We start from the raw sequence: 25,359 nt of genomic DNA, 5'->3' as shown, positions 1-25,359 counted from the left end.
TTAATACTGAAGCATGATATCTGGTATGTGTGTGTGGTGCAGGAAATTGATCATGTGAATCATATTTGAATATTTTTTGTTTACAGCTTGTCTGGGTGGCATGTTTCCATGCAGTTTGCATATGCAGACAGAGAGTAAACCACTATCCATGAATCTGTTAGGCTGGTACATTTGTTTCAGTGTATGTTTAGTGTGGTTAATTTAGCACATTAGCGCATTAACTGTGGCATGTTTGTTGATGTCAAACTGGTTGAGTTTTTTTTTAGAAACTGCTGATCTGGCAATTGCACACACACACCCAAACAGTTTCTGTAGTTTTGAAAAAAAAAAACAATGTTGCAAGCCTCTCTCGCACCAACATCAATGGTGACACTCTGTGACAAGTCCGAGAGATCACACTTCTTCTACATTCTGATGTTTGATGTGAACATTAACTGATGATTTTATGCATTGTGTTCCTTCCATATGATTAGAAATGTGCATAAATGAGCAGGTGTACAGATGTTCCTATTAAGATTTTTTCTTTCATCATTTTATTTTTCAGAAGAATCTCAACAGCTGTAAAATCAATCAAACAAACAAACAAAAACAAACAGCTGTAAACGTGACATACGACATCGCTCACACGCCATAACCCCTGTAGCTGCTTTCACCCACCAAATTATTTAAGGTTTGGACAGAGGCTCTGTGACCCCGCCCACATTTTACGAACCAATAGCTAATCAAATATATATTCCTTCGTTCATAATGGGAAAATTTTTTAACACCAGTCTTGGATCACTGTTATTACTGAGTTATTATTATAGTTGTTTTCTTTTGTTATATAGCTTGGAGAACCTTATGAAAACTGATTATAATAGTAATAGATTATAATTATAATAGTTTTTTAATATACACTATATTGCCAAAAGTATTCGCTCAAGTCTGGTTTTGGCGGTTGCCAGGAGAACGGTACTTGTCTGACTGCATTCTGCCAAGTGTAAAGTTTGGTGGAGGGGGATTATGGTGTGGGGTTGTTTTTCAGGAGCTGGGCTTGGCCCCTTAGTTCCAGTGAAAGGAACTCTGAATGCTTCAGCATACCAAGACATTTTGGACAATTCCATGCTCCCAACTTTGTGGGAACAGTTTGGAGCTGGCCCCTTCCTCTTCCAACATGACTGTGCACCAGTGCACAAAGCAAGGTCCATAAAAACATGGATGACAGAGTCTGGTGTGGATGAACTTGACTGGCCTGCACAAGACCAGTCCTGACCTGCACAAGATGAGTCCTGACCTCAACCCGATAGAACACCTTTGGGATGAATTAGAGCGGAGATTGAGAGCCAGGCCTTCTCGTCCAACATCAGTGTGTGACCTCACAAATGCGCTTCTGAAAGAATGGTCAAAAATTCCCATAAACACACTCCTAAACCTTGTGGACAGCCTTCCCAGAAGAGTTTAAGCTGTTATAGCTGCAAAGGGTGGACCGATTGAACCCTATGGATTAGGAATGGGGTGTCACTTAAGTTCATATGCGAGTCAAGGCAGGTGAGCAAATACTTTTGGCAATATAGTGTATGTCTCAGTATAATTTGTACAGGATTGGCTCAGATATTGTTTCTCTAACGTTTGCTAGAACTTGTAATGTAAGGTCTACGTTTATCCCTTAATCACATTGCAAACATGACAGCAACAGCATCTGTGACTACAACAGCAGTTTTAAGGCGCTAACTTATCTCATCTATTAACTTCATTTAAGCCCTGATCTCAGTATTCCCTCACCCTGTCCTACACATGTCTGTGTTCCCCCTGCCCTAAATCACCCGCTTTAACTCGGGTAGGGCCGTTACTTAGTTGTTCTGGTGTTTTTGGCAGATGAGAAAGCACCAAAAATGTACAGAACAGAAGGAAAAATCACGACCATGAGTTTTTGATTAAAACCAGTGGTTTTTGTCTCCCCTGGTGGTGGATCACAAAATTAGCACTATACTTCTAATGCGCATGCGTAGAGAACGCCCCGCCCACATAATTCCGGTAGAACTTCGTGGTGGACGCGAGAAAGGTGAGGGACAAAAGTGGTGCAGGTAAGTAACGAAATTATGAAAGATTGCTTCTTGCTTTTGATAAAGAGGAACACGAGAGTCTTAAACCAATTGTAGGTTTAATAAATCTACCAGGTATACAAGGTTGCGTGTGGTAGTGTCGTCATGTAGTGATTGGCATGCGTTCGGAAACCCGGATGTAACACAGCTGTAAAAGTGTTATAGTGTAGATGGATCACATCAGAAGGGATTCTGTTCATTAAAACTATGATCTGCTCTCAATCTGTAGCCCTGGTCAGTGAGTGAGATGACCCTGGACATCGATCGCAGATACTTGCATGTTAGAAAAAAACATGATCTCCTGCACTTAAACTGCACCCTTAATCTCTAAACACGTACTCTAGTCACTTTTAAATACATATTACTAATAAAAATGCTAAATATATCCTACCAGATGTTCCAAAATTGCTGATTTTAGATCTGTGGCCAGCCTTCACTCCCCATGTGCATCAATGAGCCTTGGCCGCCCATGACCCTGTCGCCGGTTCACCACTGTTCCTGCCTTGGACGACTTTTGATAGATACTGACCACTGCAGACCGGGAACACCCCACAAGAGCTGCAATTTCGTCTAGCCATCACAATCTGGCCCTTGTCAAACTCGCTCAAATCCTTACACTTGTCCATTTTTCCTGCTTCTAACACATCAACTTTGAGGACAAAATATTCACTTGCTGCCTAATATATCCCACCCACTAACAGGTGCCATGATGAGGAGATCATCAGTCTTATTCACTTCACCTCTCAGTGCTCATAATGTTATCCTTGATCTGTGTATATTTTGAAGACTGGATCTGTAAACCTATGCTTTATGAGCCAGAGTATTTTAGTTTTTTTTGTTACTATGACAGGAAATGTATGGTAATAAAATGCTCAGATCTCTCAATGATTGTTCTGGTTCTCATGTTAGATCTCTGAAGACAAAATGGTACTGCACCCAGTAATCTCCAAGCTGCATGGCAAACTTGTCGTTCTGGCCAGTGCATCTCCAAGGCGACAGGAGATTTTGACCAACGCAGTAAGTTTAAAACAGTACCACTGTGCATAATAGAGTAATGATCAAGTATAGTTATAAATTTTGTCTCTGTGCAGGGTTTGCGGTTTGAAGTGGTGCCCTCTTGGTTTAAAGAGACTTTGGACAAGACTTTGTTTAAAACGCCCTATGCATATGCTGTGGAAACGGCAAAGCAAAAGGCCCTGGAAGTGGCTCAGAGAATGCCACTTGTGAGTCTTTTTATGAGTTTTTTTGTTTCAGGTTAGAGCTTTTAGCTATTTGGGCATTAATGTGTGTGTATGTGTGTTCACATGTCCTGGGAACAGAAACACCTTAAAAAACCAGATATAGTGATTGGGGCAGACACTGTGGTGGTAAGTATGGATGTGGTCTTTTAAATTAGAATGTAATGAATGATTTGTATAAATGCCCTTGTAACGTTATGTTTTTCAATTTCCAGACGGTTGATGGTTTAATTCTGGAGAAGCCTGTGGATAAGCAAGATGCCTACTGCATGCTGTCTAGGTGCTTTTTCCCTAAAACAATCAAGCTTGATGTAAAAATATATTGTACATGTGTAATGTCTGTTTTATAGTATGTCTTTATTAACCGCTGTTCTTTTTATTCCACACATGCATTGCAGATTGAGCGGAAAAGAGCACAGTGTATACACAGGAGTGGTCATAGTCCTCTGTCATGAAAGAGAGGGTATGCTGTGCGTAATCTGAATGTTTACCTGGATGGTATTTGACAAGGGGTCAGCTGATTATTTTTTTCAGGTGGAGAAACAGAGCACGAAGTGGTGGAATTTTATGAAGAGACAAAGGTGAAGTTTGCAGATCTGTCAGAGGAGATGCTTTGGGAATACATTAACAGTGGCGAGCCCATGTAAGTAAATTTTTTTTAGCTGCCATACTTGCTGCTGATTGATACAGTGAAGATTTAGTTTGGTAATAACAGGCTAAACAATGAACTTTGAAACTGTGCCCTCTAGTAGAGTTCCTCACTTTCACTTATCAGCCATAATGTCAAAACCACCTGCATAAATAATTCTGGTCCCCCTTGTGACACCAAAATGGCTCTGACCTGTTGAGGCATGAAGACCTCTGAAAGTGTGCTGTGGTGTCTCACACCAAGACATTAGCAGCAGGTCCTTGTAGTTGTGAGGAGGGACCTCCATGGATTGGACTTCTTTGTCTGTTTGAGAGCTGGGGAGGTTGCAGGTCAAGTCAACACCTTAAACTCTGTCATTTTCCTTAAACCATATCGGGACACTTTTTGTTGTGTGGCAGAGCACAATTTCCTGCTGAAAGAGGCCACTGCAATTAGGGAATATTGTTGCAATGAAGAGGTGTTCTTGGTCTGCAACAATGTTTATTGATTCCTAAGCCCGGCCACCTTCCTTCATTGCTCCATGGTTCAGTTCCGATGCTCGTGTGCTCAAAATATGCACTTTTGGAAGTGAACGGGAGGTGGCATTGCCATTATGACTGGTCTGCAGGTGCGCAGACTCATACACAGCAAGCTGTGATGCACTGTGTGTTCTGACACCTTTCTGTCTAAGCCAGCATTAACATTTTCAGTAGTTTGTGCTACAGTAGCTCTTCTGTTGGATCAGACCAGACAGTCTAGCTGTCAGTCCCCATGTAAATAATTGAGCCATGAATGCCCATGACTTTGTCTATGGTTCACCAGTTGTCCTTCTTTGGACCACTTTTGGAAGGTACTAACCACTGCATAGCAGGAACACACGGCAAGACTTGCTATTTTGGAGAAGCTCTGACCCAGTCATCTAACCATCATAATTTAGCCTGTGTTAAAGTTGCTCAGATCCTTACACTTGCTCTGATTTCAACACAACTTTGAGAACTGACTGGTCAATTACTGATTAATATATTTTACCCCCTTACAAGAGTCATTGTAATGAGATAATCAGTGTTACTTCACCTGTCAGTACTGTTACGGCTCATCTGCGTATGTTTGCTTAAACATCTTGAATTAGATCTAACTGTGTAATATATTATGAGAATAATTTGGTTACAAGATACATGCTTTAAAGGGAGTCCATGACAGGTTTTTAACTTTTATGGAATGAACTATTTCCACTCTATTTTTTATCTTTCCAACTTGGCATATTTTGCTGCTAAGACATTATTCTAAACTAGAATCATATGTCTAGTTGAATAGTAAAGACTGTGTGTTTTCTAGTCTCTTGTAAGAACAGTTCTGCATTTCCTATGCTGTATCTTTGACAGGGACAAGGCTGGTGGTTATGGGATCCAGGCTTTGGGTGGAATGCTGGTGGAATATGTGCAAGGAGATTTTCTTAATGTAGTGGGCTTCCCACTAAATCACTTCTGCAAACAGCTGGGAAAGATTTACAACATTTCACCTGAGAGCCCTGCTTATAAGATAAAGCGCAAGACCTCACCAGAGTCTGATGGGCCGTGTACTTCTGCCAGCTGTCTGTCTGAAAAAACAGCACAACCGGACATCAGCATCCTCGTTAACTCTGACTCAGTGCATAATGCTGTTGAACCTGAGGCTACCGAGAACAACACTGAAGGCTTCCCCCACAGCTTAGTGGAACTACTAGATGGATTTAAAGCATCAAAGGTTTGCAGTATAATGATGGTGATTATTAAATGAGTGGCCAGAGGTATAAATGAAATGACATTTGAGGTCAGCAAGCCTGAAATATGATACAATGTTCCTGTAGAGACTCATTCATCTGTATATTATCCATTCTAATCACATCAAAAAACAGAAAACAATTTATTTTCTGAATTTACCCCTTTACTGCCTTACCTATAAAAAGAATGTACAAAAACAGCATTTTCCTTTTTCTTTTTAGCAAATAATCAAAAACATGATGCTTTATAATGCTGTAATGTATACAGAATTTTATTTATTTGTATAATTTAATGTAATTTTTACATGGAAAAAAAAATTAACTAAATTAATTAACCAAAACAAAAAATTAATGAAATTCAGCTCCAATTATCCCACTTTCCAAACACTTTTACAAATGCTTATATCTAATCCTGCTGGTGACTGAGAAAACGCTAAAATTTCAGGATTTTCAGGATTTATTTCTGCTAAACAACTTATTCTTAATTTGCTCTTTGCCAGACTTTGTTTACAGCATCCAAGCTGGGTGTGTTTGACGTTCTGAGTGACACTGGCCTTACGCTGAATGAAGTAGCCATTCGCATCAAGGCCTCAGTTCTGGGCACTGAAAAGTTACTGGATGCTGCTGTATCCATAGGACTACTACATAAGCTCAAATGTGAAGATAAGCTTGGTGAGTCTTGGGGAGGAAAAACAGATTAATTATGAAGTTAAAGTAATTTGGTCCTGGCATGTGTATAAGCTAGCTAGGGTTAGGGGAAGGTTTGGGGTCAGCATCGTCAGGTAAAGTTAAGTACAGGTGCTCTGTTTCATGTTGCAGCAATGCTGTTTGTACTGCTTATATTGTGTACATTGTCTGTCTCAGTGTATAGGAACACGGAGCAGACCAAACAGTACCTGGTATCAGACAGCCCCCTTTCTCTGCATGCATACATCCTGCACTGCAATGACATGATCTGGCCGCTCTTCAACCACCTAGAGAGCGCTGTCAGGGAAGGCACAAATCAGCACGAGAAGGCTTTTGGGAAGAAGTCTGAAAACGTGTTTCAGGTAGAGGATTTTGAGGTTGATTATACAGTGTAGTGTTATAATAATTATAATAATCATCATCATCAGAATCAGAGTACAGTATGTATTACAGTACATTAGAATAAATTACAAAATTTTGTATTTCTTTTTTTTTGCAAAAGGACGTCTACTTAAAAAAAGCTGAAATGGTGATGTGCTTTATGAATGCCATGCACAGCATCGCTAAGGTGACTGGAAGAGATGTGGCCACAGCATTCGATCTATCGCGCTTCAAAACAGCCTGCGATGTTGGAGGTAGCTGTGTTGCATATATAGTTTTCAGATGAAATATAGTTATAATTATTATGTGTTGTTGCATTCCTGCCATTCAGATAATAAAGTAACACTTAGGACTTCCAGGTTGTCATTGCATTTCTGTATTTTCTTTTCACAGGCTGTACTGGTGCCATGGCATACGAGTTCACCAAAGCCCATCCCGACCTGTCTGTAATTGTATTTGACTTGCCAGCAGTTATTGAATTGAGAAGTCACTTCCAACCTATAGAGCAAGCTGGCAGAGTGTCATTTGTTGCAGGTCAGTGCAAACATTTGCCTACAGATATTTTACACCAGTAAGACATTGAAATGACCCAATAATGTGGTCTTATCTTAAGATAATAATCAAAAACTTACTTCAAAAGATATACATTTCCCTTTATGAATGTGATACAAATATTGTCTAACCGTTTTCTACCCCTTGGATTTATACCTGCCTCCAGTTTCTTAAACATCCTCTATACATCTAGGCAATAGTTCCCCATATTCTTCCTGACATCTCTAGTTCATCTTTAGGCCAGTTTTTGCCTATTATTATTGACTTGCCTGTTGAATTTGATTTTTGCTTTATGTTTCAGATTATTTTCTTATTTGTTATTATAAAATGTAATATAATGTTTCATTATATGGATTTTTTAAATTTGTTTTTAAACTGTTTAGTAGAGATACATTTTCTCTTTTCATCCACAACCATATTTAATGGAAATTTATGCACTTATCTGTATGACAAAAGTTATTTAAAGTATTTAAATCATATGTTACTGATATCAAAATACTTTCATTGTACCTTTTTGTGCAATTAGGAGATTTCTTCAAAGATGACCTACCCAAAGCAGACCTATATATCCTCGCACGAATTCTTCATGATTGGTCTGATGAGAAAGTACATGAGCTGTTGAGTAAATTGTCCAAGACATGCACGCCAGGTAAGAACGTTCTGCCTGCAGACCTGACTATTATGTCTAAAATGCTGTATAATTAACAGTAATAAGTACCATTAGCACTCTGTGTCGATATACTATATGTATCTATCTAGTATACATAGACATAGCGTTCATTTGGAAGGTATTCAGGCACATTTTTCCACATTCTGTTGTGTATCGATTTAATTAAAATGGATTAAATTGACCTTTTTCTATTAATCTATACACAATAACCCATAATGACAAAGCAAGGCAAAACCATGTTTTGAGGACTTTTGCAAATACGGTGCATCTCAATTTAAAACCCAAACCAGGATATCCAATGAACTCTCTGTAGACCTTCAGGATCAGATTGTGGAGAGATACAGCAGGGCAAAAAAAAGAGATGATCCTACTCCAGTCCACCACAGAGATTTGAGAACCTGCAGGAAGGGCAGCCAGTTCTAAAATCCTCCATTAATATGGCATTTATGGTAGAATGATCGGACAGTCCTAAGCAAAAGGCGTAATTAGGTCTAGTTAGACAAAAATTTATCTGTTTTGGTTGCTTCAAAAATTATGTCTGACAAAATCAGCTACTTTTCAACTGGTAAATCCATTCTTATGGTGAAACCTGTTGGTGGCAGCATCACACTATGAGGTGCTTGTGAGTGGCAGGAATGGGGTGACAGGTCGGAATGGAGTAAAGGATGAATGCATTGCACGTGACTGACCTTAGACCTACATGAGAGAGTTCAAAAATTCTAAAAAGCTTTTTTTTATGTCTGTAGATAGACAGCAACAAAGTAAACTTAAGCAATTTAAAAATAACTTTTTAGCACACTAAAATGTACAAAAACTGAAGAAGCATGAATATTTTACCAAATGATTGTATATGAAACGGTAGTCATGTAAAGTGGATAAGAGTGATGTTTTTTTATAAACTGACTGACCTTAAATCAACATTTGAAATCCTTTACACACGGTCCATTGGGTCCAACTGTGTTAGTTTTATTCACAATAGCTGATAACCTCTTAAGGACAGTAGAGTTTTGCAGCACACCAAAGTTGTAGTGCTTATTAAATAGAATTATTTGTGTGTCTCTGGTGCAGGCTGTGGTTTGTTGCTCTCAGAGATTCTACTGGATGAGGAGAGGACCAGGCCAAGTCGAGCCCTGCTGCAGGCACTCAGCATGAGTGAAGGAAGGCAAAGGAACACCACAGAGTATAGTAACCTAATGAGGAAGCATGGGTTCAGTCCTGTACATACCCAATACACAGACAATCTACTTGACGCCATGCTTTTTGTGAAAGATGATCAAGCTTAGCCAGTTTGTTTCTCTGCTTGCCTGAAAAGCTTTAAATGCTCAAAACACTAGGGATTTTTATACTATAGGGCAACTTTTAACTGTCCAGGAATATATTAACTGTCGTTTCAAGTTGTCTCCTGTACATCTATAAATAATTCTTATTAATTTAGTACAATGTATTTCAGCTTTTAACCAATCATTTAATAAACAATGTGAACTGTACAAAAGTGTCTAGATTTTATGTCCACAGAAGCTGCTTGAGCAGAGCCATGTCACTATCTAACCACTGTGTTACTGACTTGCAGGTTGCATTGTATTTTCTCCAGTCCATGCAGAATGAATGAAGCCGTGGGTCAGTGTGGTCAACATGCAGGTTCTCAACATGCAGGGTCAGGCAGAGTCCAGTGAGAGGCGATTGGCTTGTGTGAAAATCAAACAAAGCAAAACCAGCTAAAAAGTGTACAGGTTGAGCCGATCACGCTGAAATGAGACTTAAGTTTATGGAAAATGTCTGACTAGCTGTTTAATTTGATCAGCAATGAAATGTGTTTCCAGCTGATAGCTGGTCAGACCAGGGTAGATTTTTCAGCAGGGTATTCGCACAGTTCCAAATGTGTCCTAAATGCCATATTAGCATTCGTACAGCAAATGAAGTATTTGGTTGAGGATCATATGTCAGAATAAAAAAGTAAGGCAGGGAAGATCTCAGATCTCGCGCTTCCTCGCGATAAGTCATGCAGCACCTGCGCGGAATGTCGGAGTTTGCGCAGAACGCCCTCTGCGGCTGAGCAACTCATCTCCATCCGTTCGCTTACTAAGAAAGTGCGTCTAAACAAATTTCATATAAAGTGCCATGGCTGACGCCGCGATATCATTTGCAAAAGACTTTCTTGCGGGCGGAGTTGCGGCTGCTATTTCTAAAACAGCCGTTGCTCCAATCGAGAGAGTGAAACTGCTGCTGCAGGTGAGAAGAACATTTTGTTCACCAGCTCATAGAGATGGCACGCTAGAGCGGCTCTTACTGATGCTGTTACTTAAGGATTCGCGGTTATTTATGAATTTGTTTTTATCCCAGTTATATGTAGCTGTAGAAATTCATGAATTAGACATGTGAGTAGCTCCTGCAGCCCGGTGATTTTTTTTTTATCCTTGGGAGGCCATGATTGAGTCCTCTGCAGCATCCATGCATACTGAGTATCATTTATCTGAACCCGGCACCCGTGTTAGGCTGAAATCTGCCTAGAGTGGACCAGATTTCTGTTTAACACGCATAGTAGTGACACACGACATGTTTTATATACGTATTGTGTTACACACAGACTGTACGCCTGCGCTTTAATTGTGTAGATAAAAGTCTAAATTCTAGACTGTAAAAGACACATGGATACGGAAAGGTAGCACATCTGCATCATTTACTGATTTGCCGACCATATGATGTACACGACCTGTTTCTTTAAGCTTGTGAGGGTGACTGCGAACCGAGCAAAATGAATCAACTCCGAACCGATTCGACCTTTCAAAACCTCTCTTTACGCACGTGACGGCTCAGATATGATGTGTAAAGAAACAGAGGGGATAAAAGAGAAGTGTATTACAAGCCTGATACTTTCTGCCTTCTTTATAAGTTAGATGTGTGTATTTAGCAACTACTGTAAAATAAATACATATTAAATAAATGATTCATTCACAATCAGAAATTGTTTGCAATGTATATGTGTTTCAGCATTTTCACACTAATTAGGTCCATTGTCTCAAAAGAAAATACAGTTTATTGCAGTTATAAAATGTGATTAATAAATAATAAAGTTCAGACCAAACCGTAACATGCTGACTTACCAATTTTACAATGCAGGTCCAACATGCCAGCAAGCAAATCAGTGCTGACAAACAGTACAAAGGAATTATCGACTGTGTTGTGAGGATTCCCAAAGAGCAAGGCTTTGCCTCCTTCTGGCGTGGCAATCTAGCGAATGTCATCCGTTACTTCCCCACTCAAGCCCTCAACTTTGCCTTTAAGGACAAGTATAAGCAGATCTTCTTGGGTGGTGTTGACAAGCACACTCAGTTCTGGCGCTATTTTGCTGGAAACCTGGCATCTGGTGGTGCAGCAGGAGCCACGTCTCTTTGTTTCGTCTATCCCCTCGACTTTGCTCGTACCCGTTTAGCAGCTGATGTGGGAAAAGCTTCCTCTTCCAGAGAATTCAATGGCCTGGGTGACTGCCTGACTAAGATCTTCAAGTCTGATGGATTGAGAGGCCTGTATCAAGGCTTTAATGTGTCTGTGCAAGGCATCATAATCTACAGGGCAGCTTACTTTGGTATTTATGACACAGCCAAAGGTAAAACCTCTCCACTATTAGTAGGACACATGGTTTTTGTGTGCAGTGCCTAAAATAGCCACATTACATTTTCATGTATTGATTTTGTGTGTGGTGACGAACAGGCATGCTTCCTGACCCGAAGAACACCCACATCGTGGTCAGCTGGATGATTGCACAGAGTGTCACAGCAGTGGCTGGTGTGGTCTCTTATCCTTTTGACACAGTGAGGCGCCGCATGATGATGCAGTCTGGACGCAAAGGAGGTGCAGTTCTTAAACATATCATTTACACACACACACACACACTCAAACACACACACACAAACTGTAACTAAAAACACTGAGTGATTCCACTGCTCCCTATAATATGAGTGTTTATATAAGCTCAAGTCTTTGTTTTTTTGTTCTCACAGCTGACATTATGTACACTGGGACACTGGACTGCTGGAGGAAGATTGCACGTGATGAGGGCAGCAAAGCGTTCTTCAAAGGAGCTTGGTCTAATGTTCTTAGAGGCATGGGAGGTGCCTTTGTGCTTGTGCTATATGATGAATTCAAGAAATACGTTTAATCATGCCAAGCAAGTAGATTTAAGCAAGAATTTAAAAAGTCATATAATAGATCTAATTGCTAAAGTTTGTCATGCTTTCCCAAAACATTGTTCCCTCTGCAGTGTGTAGCTAGTTATCTATGTAAAAGGCCAGCATAAATCCTTTATATTATTTAACCTGTGTAGCATTTATTTAAACAATGTGAATTAGTTTTTATTAGTATGTTCTAATCTAAATAGTACAGATATAAATAGTAATTTATTTTTGTTGCACATCTTTAATAAAGTCATGTTTGGAATGTTATTTTCCTGTGTATAAACACTTGTCACTGCTATGATCATGCAGTAAGTTTTGACAGTATTTGTAAATGGATCAGGCTCTAATGTAATGGCTAGTATATAACAATGGTTTATCTTTACTCCACAGAAATATTAGGAGGAATTGCAACATTGCTACTTAAGATCTCTAATAACAGGAATGTAAAAGCAAATAAAGTAGCACATACAACAGATTCAAATTAGACGATGAATTTCTGTCCAAAGTTGTATATGCCTAGCGCTTGGCTGGGTCAGAGATTTATTCAACATGATGGTTTAATTGCCCTCTTTGCGAATTGGAGAAAGATCAGCACGATAAATAGCTCTGACATTCTTACCACAGTGCTAAAGTAATGACCTTCACATTCAGAGCCTAGGTGACATGACAAGTAAACTTTTGTGGAACAAGGCTAAAAGTATTTTCCTTCTCAAGCAATAAGGGAAGTCCTATTTTCATGGTGATCTTCTTGTCATTATGTCAAGTTATTTCAGACTCTTCTCGATTAATTAGATCCCATTATCAGGAACATAATGTGAAAAGGACAGGACATTGTGTCCACACTGAAAAGAGACATTGCCCCTCATATGTAAAATGTTGTAATCAAATACTGAGAGTCCACAATGTTATTCTTGACTAAACAGCAGAAATGCTTGCAAACACAATAAAATTAAATACCTCACATGCTTCAGTGTGTGTGTGTATGTGTGTGTGTGTGTTTTAACATTAAATTAGTGTCCATAGCCATTGTTAGATTCTTCAACACAAAGAATCTAATGATAACTCTGCCATAAACACACCATTAATGTCTATTCAACCAATTCTTATTATTTCCTAATTTTCCTAATATTCCTACACTTTCACTCTTGTGATATCAATATATGAATATTAGGAAACTTTTCTGTTGGTATTATTAATAAAAATAACATACTGGTTTACCTGTTACTGTAAATTGATCCACTATCCTCAACATGATAGACAAATTTAAATAAGAATCTCTGGCCAATAAAATGAAACACAACCATAATGGTCCCCTTGAACCAAAGTTTTTCAAAGAGACTGTAATCAGGCTGGTCTGAACTCACAGCTGGCCACACTCAGTCCATAATGTCTCCCAATTGTTTATCAACAGAGAGATTTTGCAAGTCTGTGTAATGAAAACCACACAAGTCATGCAACGTATGTAGAGATCAAAGGCCAGTGTCAATTACTGAAATGACTGCAAAACTGAGCAATCTTCTGTAATGCGAGCTGCCTTGTCTGACTCCCATCATACTGTACATGTCAGATAAATATTAAGTCATTTTCCTTCAGCGCAGCTCCAACAACGGCCTGGGATTGCCAACCTGCAAGTAATTATAGTACTAGTGTTAAGTGCTTTGATATTAAAATGACTGGTTTAAAACCATTAACTGTTCTCAGATAGCAGCAAATTTACAACTGCTTCCATATGTTGCTGGTATGGAAAACTGTGTATATGGATAATATGTGACGTAACCTTATCTGCTTTTTACTGCAGTCATCAGAAAGCATTTTTGCATCAGCCACTTGTGACAACACACTGTTAGGGTATTATATCACAGATATATTTCCCCCTTTCATATATAAGTCTAAATTTATATAAAGACAGTTTTAAACCAATTTGTTTACATTTATGCTAGACTCTGTAGTCGTTTATAAAATGGTTTCTGGGCTCGTTGGTGCAGTTTCACGCAATGTCCACATGATGGCACTGTTGAAAAGGAAATTGACACAACAAGAACCCGCATAGTACAGAAACCAGACTAATAAACATATCATTAAAGTTCACAAGATGCTGCACTATTCAGAGACATGTCTGTGTCCTGAACATTTTAATAACCTTAATTCACCCAGACTCTTTCTGGTGTGTAGTTGACTGAACATCTGCACAATGAGTGTCAACTTTTTGGTGTAAATTTATGGCTAAAGTAATTGAAAGCTACAGTTTTTCTAACATATTTTAATCCTTGCCTGTGGAAGAAGTAGGGTATTGTAAAAAAAAAAAAAAAAAAAAAAAAAAAAAAGATATTATCTGCAGAAATAATAACTTGATATTCAGTTTGAATTTTGCAAAACAATTGCTCTTCATTCATAACTCAGTATTTAACAATCAAGTGACAAAAGCAGCAATTGTTCATAAATGATTCTTGTCATTCTATCATTTTAATTTAGATAAAAGATTATAGAGCTGGAAGAGATGCCATAAAGCATGCATGCACCTGTTCATTCAAATCATAGATTCTAAAAAATGCCCAACTTTCCGCACATCATCTTAAACTGTGGCCAGTCTAAACTAAATACTGGTCTATAGCACAGAATAAGTCTTATTCTGCTTTCTTTAGCACTGTACAGTAAAAGAAATTTAGAAATATTTAATAAAGCGTTTACATTCACGCCCCATCCTCAGCGTACAAACGTGAAACCTAAACCATTGTTATCTACAATGTACATCATGTTCACTGTCACCTCTCCCTTCAGTCCTCCAGTATGCTGGGACTACAAACCTTATCTACATGAGAAATTAAAATTTTCTAAGTTCTAAAAGCTTTTTTTTTTTTTCATTGCTTTGTCACAATGATTATATATATATATATGAAACACTGGTCATTCAAAGTGGATAATAGCTAATGCTTTTTCAACTGACCTTAAATCAACATTTGAACTCATTTAAACTCAGTCCACTGGGTCCAACCGTGTTAGTTTTAATGTGTGTCTGTGTGTGTGTGTGTGTGTGTGTACATAAACCCACTCTTAAAAATCTAAAATTAAAATGCACAATTCATATAACTGGTTAACGATTCTCTGAGATGTTTCCGCTTGTATTTCATTATTATTCTCACCATTGTGAACAGTGTATCAGTAATCTGGAAACATCTTAACAGTTCTTGAACTGCTTCTCTGTAAGCAGGCCTACTTGGAAGTGAAGCTCTTATCAGTTAACTATCAGTCAGTCCTAAACAGGCAAGCAAAAAAAAAAAAAGTCACAGTGTCAGTTCTGCTCTTCCTTTTGTTTATCTCTTTGCCTAACTGGTCAGTTAAAAGCGGAACGAAGAACATAATGTACATTTTAACTGAATGAAAAACAAACCTCCCACATATATTTGAACACTGCAGAAGCAAGATAGGCATGCACTGCATGTACCAAAGTGATAAAAATCTTTGATTAAGATTGTTTTACAAAAATTCCATGGCAGAAAGAGGAAACAGCATCTGGTGTGGTTTAGTTTGACACACTTGGTGCCTCTGACCACAAATACATACGGCAGAGAGATTATGAAGGTGACCTAAATGAGTGATTAACCAGTTGTAAACTGGTAAATAAATAAATAAATTTGCGCTGCTCTCATTATAACACAGAGCCAGAATATTATTTAAACTTTCTCACTAATTGTCAGATTGATCTTGAGCATGTTACATATAGGAAAATAATCCTGTAGTAGTTCCATCTTCAGTAATAATGTATGTTGATCATTTAATGAGATCTGCTTTACTTTAAGAAGTAAAGCCACATTAATGCATAGTTGATATAAAAAAAAAAACATTTTTTGTGAGGTAATAAAAATGTATTAAATTATATCACACTTTTGTGTTTGTGTTATTTTTATACAAATAAAAAAGTCTTACTTGCAGGGCAAACGCGCTCCCTTTTTAAAATGATAAAAAGCCAAAAATATATTGTAAGATTTTATTTTTTTAGATACCGCATCAAATTACTTTCTGTTATCAAATACACAGATATAAATGTGACAGACATTGTGACAATGTGACAGACATTGTTGCAGAGATCCACATTATTTGATTGTTGTTATCAGTGAGACCTTGTGCTATAAAGCATTGCTCAGTCTTAATAGTTTGAATATTTCATTTTAGCCCTAGTCTAACAATCTGCCATCACTGCATATCACTGCTGCAATTGCTCGAAATGTCAATGAACTCCTCACTTCAAATGCAATGCATTGACCTCCTCCTCCTGATGGTGGACTTTACCTCCACTTTCATGCCCATTTCATAGATTTTCCTCTCTCTCTCTCTCTCTCTCTCTCTCTCACTGCCAACTATATCAATAAATTGCCCAACATCAGAAGGCACTGAAGAACAACTAAAAAATGATATGCATCTCCTGCTGCTCCCATGGCAGCCATGTTGACTTTTCGGCAGAGTTTCTTTGATCCTGCGACGCTTTGATTCACTTTTCACTCGCCCTTTTCGCTAAACATATCATTGGAATTTTACTCTTTGTCCTGACAGGCCTTGTCTTTCCTCGACACAAACACCCCTTCCCAGAGGAGGATCGAATAACATAGCTGGTGTGGAATTGAGCATTTCTTAAAGAGTTCGCCTGGTTCTGTGCGCATGTCTTTCTTTTTCACTCTCTGTCTTGCCTTTTCCTGACTGGACAAGGCATTTCAGCTATGAAAAACTGTATTTTAAGGTGATAACATGTTGATTGAACAAAATGAAAGTTTTAAAAAATGCGGGATGGTGGTAATGCTTGACATATAATTCATTTATAATGCCTGTAAAGTCATTGATTATCCATAATTGATACCTTGGTCAACTATTCATTAGTCACTTTGAGACTCATGACACAAACCTGTTTATTAAGCTTTATTTACTTTTAAGTTATAGATTCAGTATTTCACTATCAGTCACTGAGTACACTGTTAATGGATTTGCTTTAGACATAATTATAGATCAATAGCTTAATTAACTAATGATTAGCTTGAGTAATGATGTGGGTTAGTAGTTAGGACTCTGGGCTATTGATTGAAAATTTGAACCTCGGCACCACCAACCTTCACCCCTGAGCCAAAATGTTAACTATCAAGTACTCAATATTAATCACATTAAATAAAAACATCAATTAAAAGATGAATAAATGTACAAGAATAAATGTAAATGTAAATTCTATGACCTCTTAACTAGCAGTAAAGTAAAGTAATCATAATAAAGAAAACTGTTAAAAATGACTCTTTTAAAATGAAAGCTTAGTGAATAAATGGTTATTATATTTGCAATGAAATACATCTAATTAAACACCCTGGTTTCAAACTTTTCTAAGGATGGATGCCGTGTGGTCTAGAAACAAAAAAAATAAATGCAAAAAAAGAATGCCTCCACAAGCTTGATATTGTATTTTTGTTGTATTATTGTAAAAAGTTGGTATTTTTAATGTGTCTAACATTATCTTGTACATATTTAAGCAAATATGAGCTCCAGTTATATTAAGTGAGAACTCTTGTACCTTTAAAATAAAGATGCCAGGAAGAATAGAAGACTCTTACGAAGTCTGAGAAGAACCATTTTTTTTGCTTCCCTAAAAAACCTTTCAGTAATTTGTTCTTAAAAGAATCCCTTTTTCTTAGTGCCATAAAAAAGCCTTTTGTCTAAAGAACCTTTTGCCATTACAAAGAACCTTTTGGAAGGTTCCATGAATGTTAAGCATTCTTTATAAAACCATACAATCTGATGTTTATTTTTTAAAGTGTAGATAAGAAAACATAGGCTTAAATATTGTATTTGTGAAACCACTGGAAATGGAAATGGTAATTACACAGTTTTATTGCAATATTACAATGACATAGTAGCATGACCGTACCGTTTAGTGAAATTATAAAGCATTAAAATGTGAAAAATTAAAATGAAATGCTATATTACCATTTTTTGGTGATTTATCTTGGCAATATTCATTAGCTGACATATTTCATAACCCAAAATCCTTCTAATCACATAATTTATTGCTTGTTTGGGTGAATGACCCCATGATCTGGTATCACAGACATTTCATTCCATGTGGATGTAATGATTCATACAGCCACAAAACACTGCTGTATTTCTCAGTATCTCAGTAAAAATAACTTGAGTATTTCTGTGTGTGTGTGTGTGTGTGTGTGTATGCCGTGTAACCACACAACACAGGAAACAGGTTTAACAGAGTAGGAGTGAACTGAACGTTTCTATCGCTTAAACCCATGAGCTAGCTTGCACTAAGATCAGTGAAAATTTTTAGTGAAAGTTTTAGTCATTGAAAACCTCAGACCTCTCAGTAAGACATGGAGAGAGGTGCACAATAATGGCTTCCAGCTCCAGATCTGGAACTGCTTAGTTGTAGTTGATGAGGCTCGATTAGCAGGATGTACCATTGCATAGACACGCTGCACCACTAAAGAAAAATCAGCCTGTCTATTTTTGGGAAGAAAAAAGTGTTTCCAATGAAACTCGGTAGCTTTCTTCCAGTGAATAAAAAAAAAGAAAAGCGAAGTGAAGTGGCAGGATTCGTTTCTCTTTTTCCCCTATCATCATTTTTGGATGTTAAAAAGGAAATCAGAAATGACACGCAGAAACAAGAACACAACTGACACAAATCTAAAACTTACATTAACTACCTGCAGTCTTCATATCTCTGCTAGTAATCTCACTTTTCAGCTTTTTAGTGTATTCTGTAGAACATTTTTCCAGTACTAATGTGAGACTCAAAAACTTGGTTTGTTTTTCTTAGATCACATCACCCACATCACCCTCTTGTGGTGAACACCTTTGACTTTTATATGATATGAGCCTGAAAATGCCATTGAAACATTTAACTCTGACAGCAGATTGTGGTGTAGTTATTTAAATTAAAAAAAAAAAAAAAGATCATGCTGTTGAGATAGTGTTGTTCTTGGAAATAAAAATGATGAACCAAGATAAGCAATCGGCAATAGAATGTGCAAAGGTCAAGTTAATAAATGAATAAGCAGGTAGTTCCCCAAAAAAGGACATAAGTTTAAGCTACCAAATAATCACTTCATTTTAGCACTTAATTAAGCAATGAGCTAAACTCGAGCTAACTGACTAATTTCTGTCTCTTATGAAGCTTATTCTGGTGAGAAAGAAAATGAATATTATGTGCCAAAAGATTATACAAAATAAAACACTTAATATTTATTTCTCATGTTCTATACATTCATGGAGGACTATATCATATGACCCGTTGCATATTAATGTTACAAAGGGATCTTGATAGTTTTTGCAACTTTTCTTCTACATTAAAAAACATAGTTTTTTTCTTTTTAAAGGATTAGTTGAACAGTTAAGCGTTGTTTCCTTCCTAAAGGATTCTCAGGGGAACGGGTTCTTTTTCTAATAGTTAATTAAAAAAAATAAGTTAATAAGTGTCTTGCATAGGTTTTTACATAAACCCTTGAAGCAATAAAATTCCTTAAGAAATGGAGATTTGTGGATATTAAAAAATTAATTCCCAGTTATTACAGGTATAAATGTAAGCTTGCTGCTGCTAATATAGACAAACATCGTCATCTGCACTGCATGCAATTAATCAAGCCTGAAAATCTTTGCCTACTTTCTGGACCATACTTGCTGAATTACACAGAAATTTCACATATCTGTTTGCATGTAAACACTCGGTTGCATGTTTATAACTATCATCCATTAAATATCATTACTGTAAGCATGATTAGTTATGAAAGCTGCTAAGTAATGATGGCTGTTTTTAAAAACTCTGCCCATATTGGGAGTTTATTAGTTTTTATATTAAGTGGGTCAGCAACAGTATGAAAATTTGTCAGTGATGTAGGCACCCAAACTACCATATATCTAAGTTATGTTACATTTGGCTATCTGCTCCTGACAGACTGTCCACTAACCTGTCCACTAATCACTAGCAAAGAATTTTTAAGTACACAGAATTAGCAATGAATACTATGTACCTCTCACACCAACACAGCAGTTTTCTGTTATGTAGATGAGGATATATTACCACAGATACCCCCATTCACGTTATGCAAATGTCGGGGGATTTTTGATATAAGACTGTACGTTCCGCAGATTTAGGAAATTCCTCTATTTCACCATTGCATATGTGTGATAACCACAGTGCTGCAAGGCATGGCCTTTTATCTACAATACTGTTTTTCGGCTACTTTGCTTTCATTTTACATTGGCAGCTTCAGGCTTTACATACTGTATGATCTGGTTTAATGATTTTTGTGATTTCAGTGGAAAAACATGCCCAATAATCACCACTTAATGGTTTAGAAAAAATGATCACTATGCTTTTAAAATAATCCTTAACAGTGACTACAGAGAAAATAATTTTGAACCTCAGAAGTCCAGATATAAGGCAATAAAAGGGGAATTACGCTGTCGAAACGCTGATGTAAAATGTACAGGCTGCTTTATCGCAGGTGGATTTTGCTATAGCTGTGTATAGGTAGCAGTGAAGAGCTTAGAGCAGATTGTGAGTAAGAGGAAGTGAGCGTGGTTAAGTGGTAAAAGACTATATATTCTCACTGCGCTCCTTACTTCATAAGAGTCAGCACAACCATTGATGAGAAGCAGTGATGAAGCGCTGTACTTGCTGTGTACTGCTAGTCTTGTCTGCTGTGCTCTGTGCTCAATTCAGTGTCGAATGTGCTTCAGTGGGTAAGTGGCTTTAGGGTTGCTTGATTTTTTAAAATATTTTTTAAAATATGATATACATGTTTTATTATTATTTTGAGTTTTGAATTTATTATATATTTTTTCCTCCTATTAAAAAATGACCAAAATTTGTGGATGACGATGATGAGGAATGTGAAAATGTGTTTGTGTGATTGTTGTTGAATATTACTCAGACAGAAAATATCATTATGATAGAGAAATAATGATTGGAAGAAAAAAGAATAAGAATAAAAATAATATGATTAATAAATGAAGGCGTTGTATTAACAACACTAATACTAATAGCAAATTCAAAATACCTTTGTAAAAAACTTTTGAAGTAATATTTCATTCTGTGTGATTAAGATTTTATGAATAAACAAACTAATTATTTGATTTATATGCACTATAGGCTGAGATTTATATGAGATCTGGCATAGCTGCCATACCCATAAGGCATATTTTACCACAGTGATTCTAGCTAAAAACCCATGGCAGTGAGTACGTCATGGCAAGTCCGCTGACACTGAGTGAGGAGCCACATCAAAAGTCACAACGATGTGATGTGACACCCACAATACCTCGTTACCCCGTGTATGAAGAAAAAGGCATTTACCACAATATGATGGAATATGTGAAATTGTAAAATGTAATCTTCTTTCTTTCTTTCTTTCTTTCTTTCTTTCTTTCTTTCTTTCTTTCTTTCTTTCTTTCTTTCGATTTTCAAATCTAATTAGACATCTTTAATATGACAATTAAACACACATCACATAGCATAAACCTGTCCTGGGAGAGACCAGATAAAACTAAAAGCAAATGGTGCTACAGGACCCATGTGCAGTACCGGAGCCACTGTGAGACTTCCTGGAAGGTACATCTCAGTAAAAAGGGATAAATATATAGTCGTGTATAACCAAAATGACGATTTTAAGTGTTCACCAAATATAAATATAAATAATATAAACATTTAAGAATGCAAATCTTAAAAAAATATGATTTATGTTTCTTCATATGATTCTTATGATTTATCTGTTTTTGTTTATTCTGAAGGCACCTTATTTGTTTGTGTTTATTCATATTCTTTACAGAATAATACTGACATTTCAGAGCTCTCCTTTGAGCTGCCTGCTCCAGACATGAAAAAGAATTATGCTTTCAGACTAAGGATGAGGCTAGAATGTACCCAAAAGCCATGGGGAGAATGGAGTCCAATAAAATACTGGAGGAATGACACAGGTAAAGATGTCTCTATGTTTTGGCAGGTGTGACTTCTAATTCTGGATGTGTTGGCTAAAATAAATTTGTCATACAGTGATGTTATACGATGTGTTAAGCAGATTACATTGTGTACTGTATCAATGATTTGGCCTATTTACCCCCCACCCTTACATCCACACTCCCCCTTTTTATTTTATGCAAGGACCCTGCATTACAGAGGCCCTGACATTTACTGTGAAAGATTATCTATTGATAACAATACTGCCACTGGTGGGCTTCATGCTTGTCTATGCCCTAACACATGATCGGTGAGTCTTACTGACTTTTACTAAAAAGTTATGCAGAACGTCCTAGAGTAGCTCATTAGAACATGGCTTTGTCATTGCTAATCTCTCTCCACAAAGGGTAAGAAGACTTGTCCTTCCTATAATTCCAGATCCAAAGCATACTCAAGAGAGAATTTTAAACATTGAACAGATTCAGGTAAGGACAGTTAAGCACAGTAAGTCTGGGCTAAGAGCATAAAGTAGCGTAACGTAACGTAACAATTGTTGAAACTGCTTTTCTCTTTCTCTTGAAAGTGGTGGAGCAACTTTACACAAACATGTGAAGATTGCAAGGTTTCAGAGATAAAGGTCTCTGACAGGGAGGAGGAGAACACTGAACTCACTCTCATCAAGTGTGATCTTGATGAACAACCCCCTCACACTCATCCTACACACACATTTCCTGGAAAGCATAGCTTTGACCTTGCAACTAATGACAGCTTGTATTCCATTTACTCTTCCGATACATCCGAGGACAACATTGATACACAATGTCCAGCTACCAGACCAGGCTATATCATTATTTAAATATTGACTTTGCTTATTTAAGTGTGGTTCAGGGAGAGAAAGAGAAAGAATGTACAAGTGTGCTGCTATTCTATTATGCGATTGTCTTGAGTTTGTCTATCTATTAAATAGTTTATAGATATGTTCTGAAACTTTTTTACTTAAACCCGCATATTTCTTGACTCATCTACCAGGCTGTCATACACTATTCTTTTGTCTAAACACTTTTTATTCTTCACCAGTAAGCATTGACAGAAACCCAAGCCAGTTCTCCTGCACCGTGTGTGCAACATTACAGCTGGACAAAAGAGGGCACTCTTACTATTCTGACGATTTTGAGGATGGTTGAGGTGTATCAAAGGCAGCGAGGAACACACTCATCATCATCACAGCTCACACTAAAAGGAGGATATAGGTTAATTTGAATGCCGATTTAAAAGATTAATGTAGCTGCCTGCATAATAGATGTGTAGTTTTAGTGTGATGGCATCAAAAAGCCAGGGCAGGAAGGATCTGCTTCTTCTGTCTGCTCCTTACTGCCATGACTGATGAGGAAGTGTTAAGAGCAGGAAAATAAACACAAGCAGGACAGGATATTCAAACACTCATTAAGAGGCACATATAAAGTTAATGACCCTGGATTGTATTTAAGTCTTCACAGACTGATCAGTGTTTACGTCACGTGTTGTCGGTTTAAAATTCCTCTTTCATGCACACAGAGCAGACACAGTGCAGGCACGTCCTGTTTTAATGACTGCTTTCCACTATTTGCATCTATAATTATTAGATTAAGATTAAGTAACATTAACAATTATATCATTGTTTATGCAGTGTTTATGGTTTTTAATACAGCTTGTTAGAAATCTCCATTGCATAATGACTGGATCTTCATGAAATTTGCATCTGGCCATATCAATAAGGATAAGCTTCCCATATTTTCATGCTAGCACATACTCTGGGTGTAAATGAGACCACTTTCACTGTCAGGTCTTTCAGGCTGAGCGAGGACCAAAGGGATCATATTACTGACTACAATGAGCAGCCTTGTGAAGACATCTGCACAAGAGAAGACATTTTTTGAAGCTGCACAGAGCAAAAAGCTCAAGTTCCGGAGCAACGGCATCATATAGCTGCCTTATATCACATGTTACATCATATTGTAATACTTTATGTCAGATTGTTGCAAGACATTTTAGTGAAAATTTGTAAAAGTGAACATCCAGATGGTCTATGAGAACCCCACAGCAGATCATGTAGCATGAAAGGTGTTGTTACTGCAGAATTCCACAGCAGCAGGTTACACGACACGTGCTTAGTGCATCTCCATACAGTGCTCGATACAGGATGTGCTCCATAATCTTGCAATTTAGTTCATTTAACCACAGTGTTAACCACAATGTATAATATACTCCCTTATATTTGTTAGAGCTTGAATATTGTTTATCCTGACAAACTTGTAACTAACTCTAATTGAGCTTTTGAACTCGTCAAAACTACAGCGCTTCAAGAGAAAAAAATCTTTTTTTTTTTTTTTTTTAAATCAGTGTTTCATCTTTTTCTTCGAACCAACTGCTCCATGGTGTAAACTCTCTTTGATGCACAAACCTACAGCCTCGGGGTGGATGTGATTGAGCCGAGCTGAGCCGGAGAGGCTGTGCAGTGTTCCACTGTAAGCACCTGAGCACTAACCAAGGGGGGCATGCAAACTGTGACCACAAAATTCTTGTGAAAACAAAGAAATTATCTTGCAGTTAGGGAATTGTGCAGTGAACAAAGCAGCTGTGCACAAATGAGGGCGAGAGGAAAAAAGGCTTATTTAGGATAGCCGTGAATAATCAGAACTGCTGTCTGCCTCTTACGTCTGTCTTGCCAGTTTTATGTTTCAGCCTCTTCCAGCACCCAAACACTGGATAAAATAAATATGTAGGCCTAGATCTGATATTCAGGATATAGAAGAAATATAAGCTTTCATCAGGTAACTGATTAACGTCTGTTGTATTGAATAAATTCCTTTTTACCTAAATTCATACGCAATGCATTTTGCATGAGATCAGCAAATATTTTTCTTAATTACTAAATGAAGTGTATTAAATATGGCTTAAAGTCATGTTTCTTTAGGTACACAATTAGATATTATATATATATATATATATATATATATATATATATATATATATATATAAATATATATATATATATATATATAATATTATAATTACACATTGTATTTTAGTGCCTGAGAAATGGGGAAGAATCTCTGTCCCTAGTGTATTTGTGCATTTGTGTGTGTGTGTGTGTGATTGAGAAAGTATCACGAAATGAGCAAAATCCAGCAGTTTTACACACACACACAGACACACACACACACACACACACACACACACACAGAACAGATCAAACTCTTTGGAATGGCATGTTT

The 25,359-nt window shown here is 37.3% G+C and overlaps 3 protein-coding genes across 4 annotated transcripts; all 3 read left to right on the top strand.

Annotated features, from left to right (window-relative positions):
* Positions 1-1,968: 1,968 nt before the first annotated feature.
* Positions 1,969-3,853, top strand: LOC131354863 (probable bifunctional dTTP/UTP pyrophosphatase/methyltransferase protein). The gene is made up of 6 exons (XM_058392939.1): positions 1,969-2,063; positions 2,991-3,098; positions 3,173-3,304; positions 3,401-3,448; positions 3,535-3,599; positions 3,718-3,853. The coding sequence occupies exons 2-6, from the start codon at positions 3,006-3,008 to the stop codon at positions 3,800-3,802; spliced, it is 423 nt and encodes a 140-aa protein (XP_058248922.1). The 5' UTR covers positions 1,969-2,063; positions 2,991-3,005; the 3' UTR covers positions 3,803-3,853.
* A 6-nt stretch (positions 3,854-3,859) lies between these two features.
* Positions 3,860-13,131, top strand: LOC131354861 (ADP/ATP translocase 1). 2 transcript variants are annotated; one of them, XM_058392937.1, is made up of 9 exons: positions 3,860-3,962; positions 5,330-5,690; positions 6,207-6,378; positions 6,571-6,755; positions 6,896-7,028; positions 7,168-7,308; positions 7,853-7,975; positions 9,065-9,650; positions 11,114-11,230. In XM_058392937.1, exons 1-8 carry the CDS (start codon positions 3,928-3,930, stop codon positions 9,277-9,279), a joined length of 1,365 nt encoding a protein of 454 aa, XP_058248920.1. In that variant the 5' UTR covers positions 3,860-3,927; the 3' UTR covers positions 9,280-9,650; positions 11,114-11,230. The 2 variants fall into 2 exon arrangements, with proteins under 2 accessions (XP_058248920.1, XP_058248921.1); XM_058392938.1 differs by lacking the exons at positions 3,860-3,962; positions 5,330-5,690; positions 6,207-6,378; ... (3 more) ...; positions 7,853-7,975; positions 9,065-9,650 and adding exons at positions 9,664-10,225; positions 11,705-11,845; positions 11,995-13,131 and having other exon boundaries at positions 11,114-11,600.
* A 7,606-nt stretch (positions 13,132-20,737) lies between these two features.
* On the top strand, positions 20,738-24,862 carry crlf2 (cytokine receptor like factor 2). Its single transcript, XM_058392861.1, has 6 exons — positions 20,738-20,892; positions 21,627-21,760; positions 21,978-22,125; positions 22,310-22,415; positions 22,512-22,590; positions 22,689-24,862. Exons 1-6 carry the CDS (start codon positions 20,811-20,813, stop codon positions 22,959-22,961), a joined length of 822 nt encoding a protein of 273 aa, XP_058248844.1. The 5' UTR covers positions 20,738-20,810; the 3' UTR covers positions 22,962-24,862.
* Positions 24,863-25,359: the final 497 nt, after the last annotated feature.

The sequence above is a fragment of the Hemibagrus wyckioides genome, linkage group LG06, assembly GCF_019097595.1.
Source record: "Hemibagrus wyckioides isolate EC202008001 linkage group LG06, SWU_Hwy_1.0, whole genome shotgun sequence".
NCBI classification, from domain to species: Eukaryota; Metazoa; Chordata; class Actinopteri; order Siluriformes; family Bagridae; genus Hemibagrus; species Hemibagrus wyckioides.
Note: the sequence above shows the minus strand (reverse complement) of the source record. Positions and strands in the feature narration are given on the sequence as shown.

Coding starts and splice junctions, on each gene's coding strand:
- LOC131354863 (XM_058392939.1), top strand. CDS start 3,006: ATGGTACTGCACCCAGTAATCTCCAAGCTGCATGGCAAACTTGTCGTT. Junction 3,305..3,400: donor TGGCTCAGAGAATGCCACTT/GTGAGTCTTTTT, acceptor TCCTGGGAACAG/AAACACCTTAAAAAACCAGA. Junction 3,600..3,717: donor GCCTACTGCATGCTGTCTAG/GTGCTTTTTCCC, acceptor CATGCATTGCAG/ATTGAGCGGAAAAGAGCACA.
- LOC131354861 (XM_058392937.1), top strand. CDS start 3,928: ATGCTTTGGGAATACATTAACAGTGGCGAGCCCAT. Junction 5,691..6,206: donor ATGGATTTAAAGCATCAAAG/GTTTGCAGTATA, acceptor GCTCTTTGCCAG/ACTTTGTTTACAGCATCCAA. Junction 7,309..7,852: donor CAGAGTGTCATTTGTTGCAG/GTCAGTGCAAAC, acceptor TTGTGCAATTAG/GAGATTTCTTCAAAGATGAC.
- crlf2 (XM_058392861.1), top strand. CDS start 20,811: ATGAAGCGCTGTACTTGCTGTGTACTGCTAGTCTTGTCTGCTGTGCTC. Junction 22,126..22,309: donor ATACTGGAGGAATGACACAG/GTAAAGATGTCT, acceptor ATTTTATGCAAG/GACCCTGCATTACAGAGGCC. Junction 22,416..22,511: donor TATGCCCTAACACATGATCG/GTGAGTCTTACT, acceptor CTCTCCACAAAG/GGTAAGAAGACTTGTCCTTC.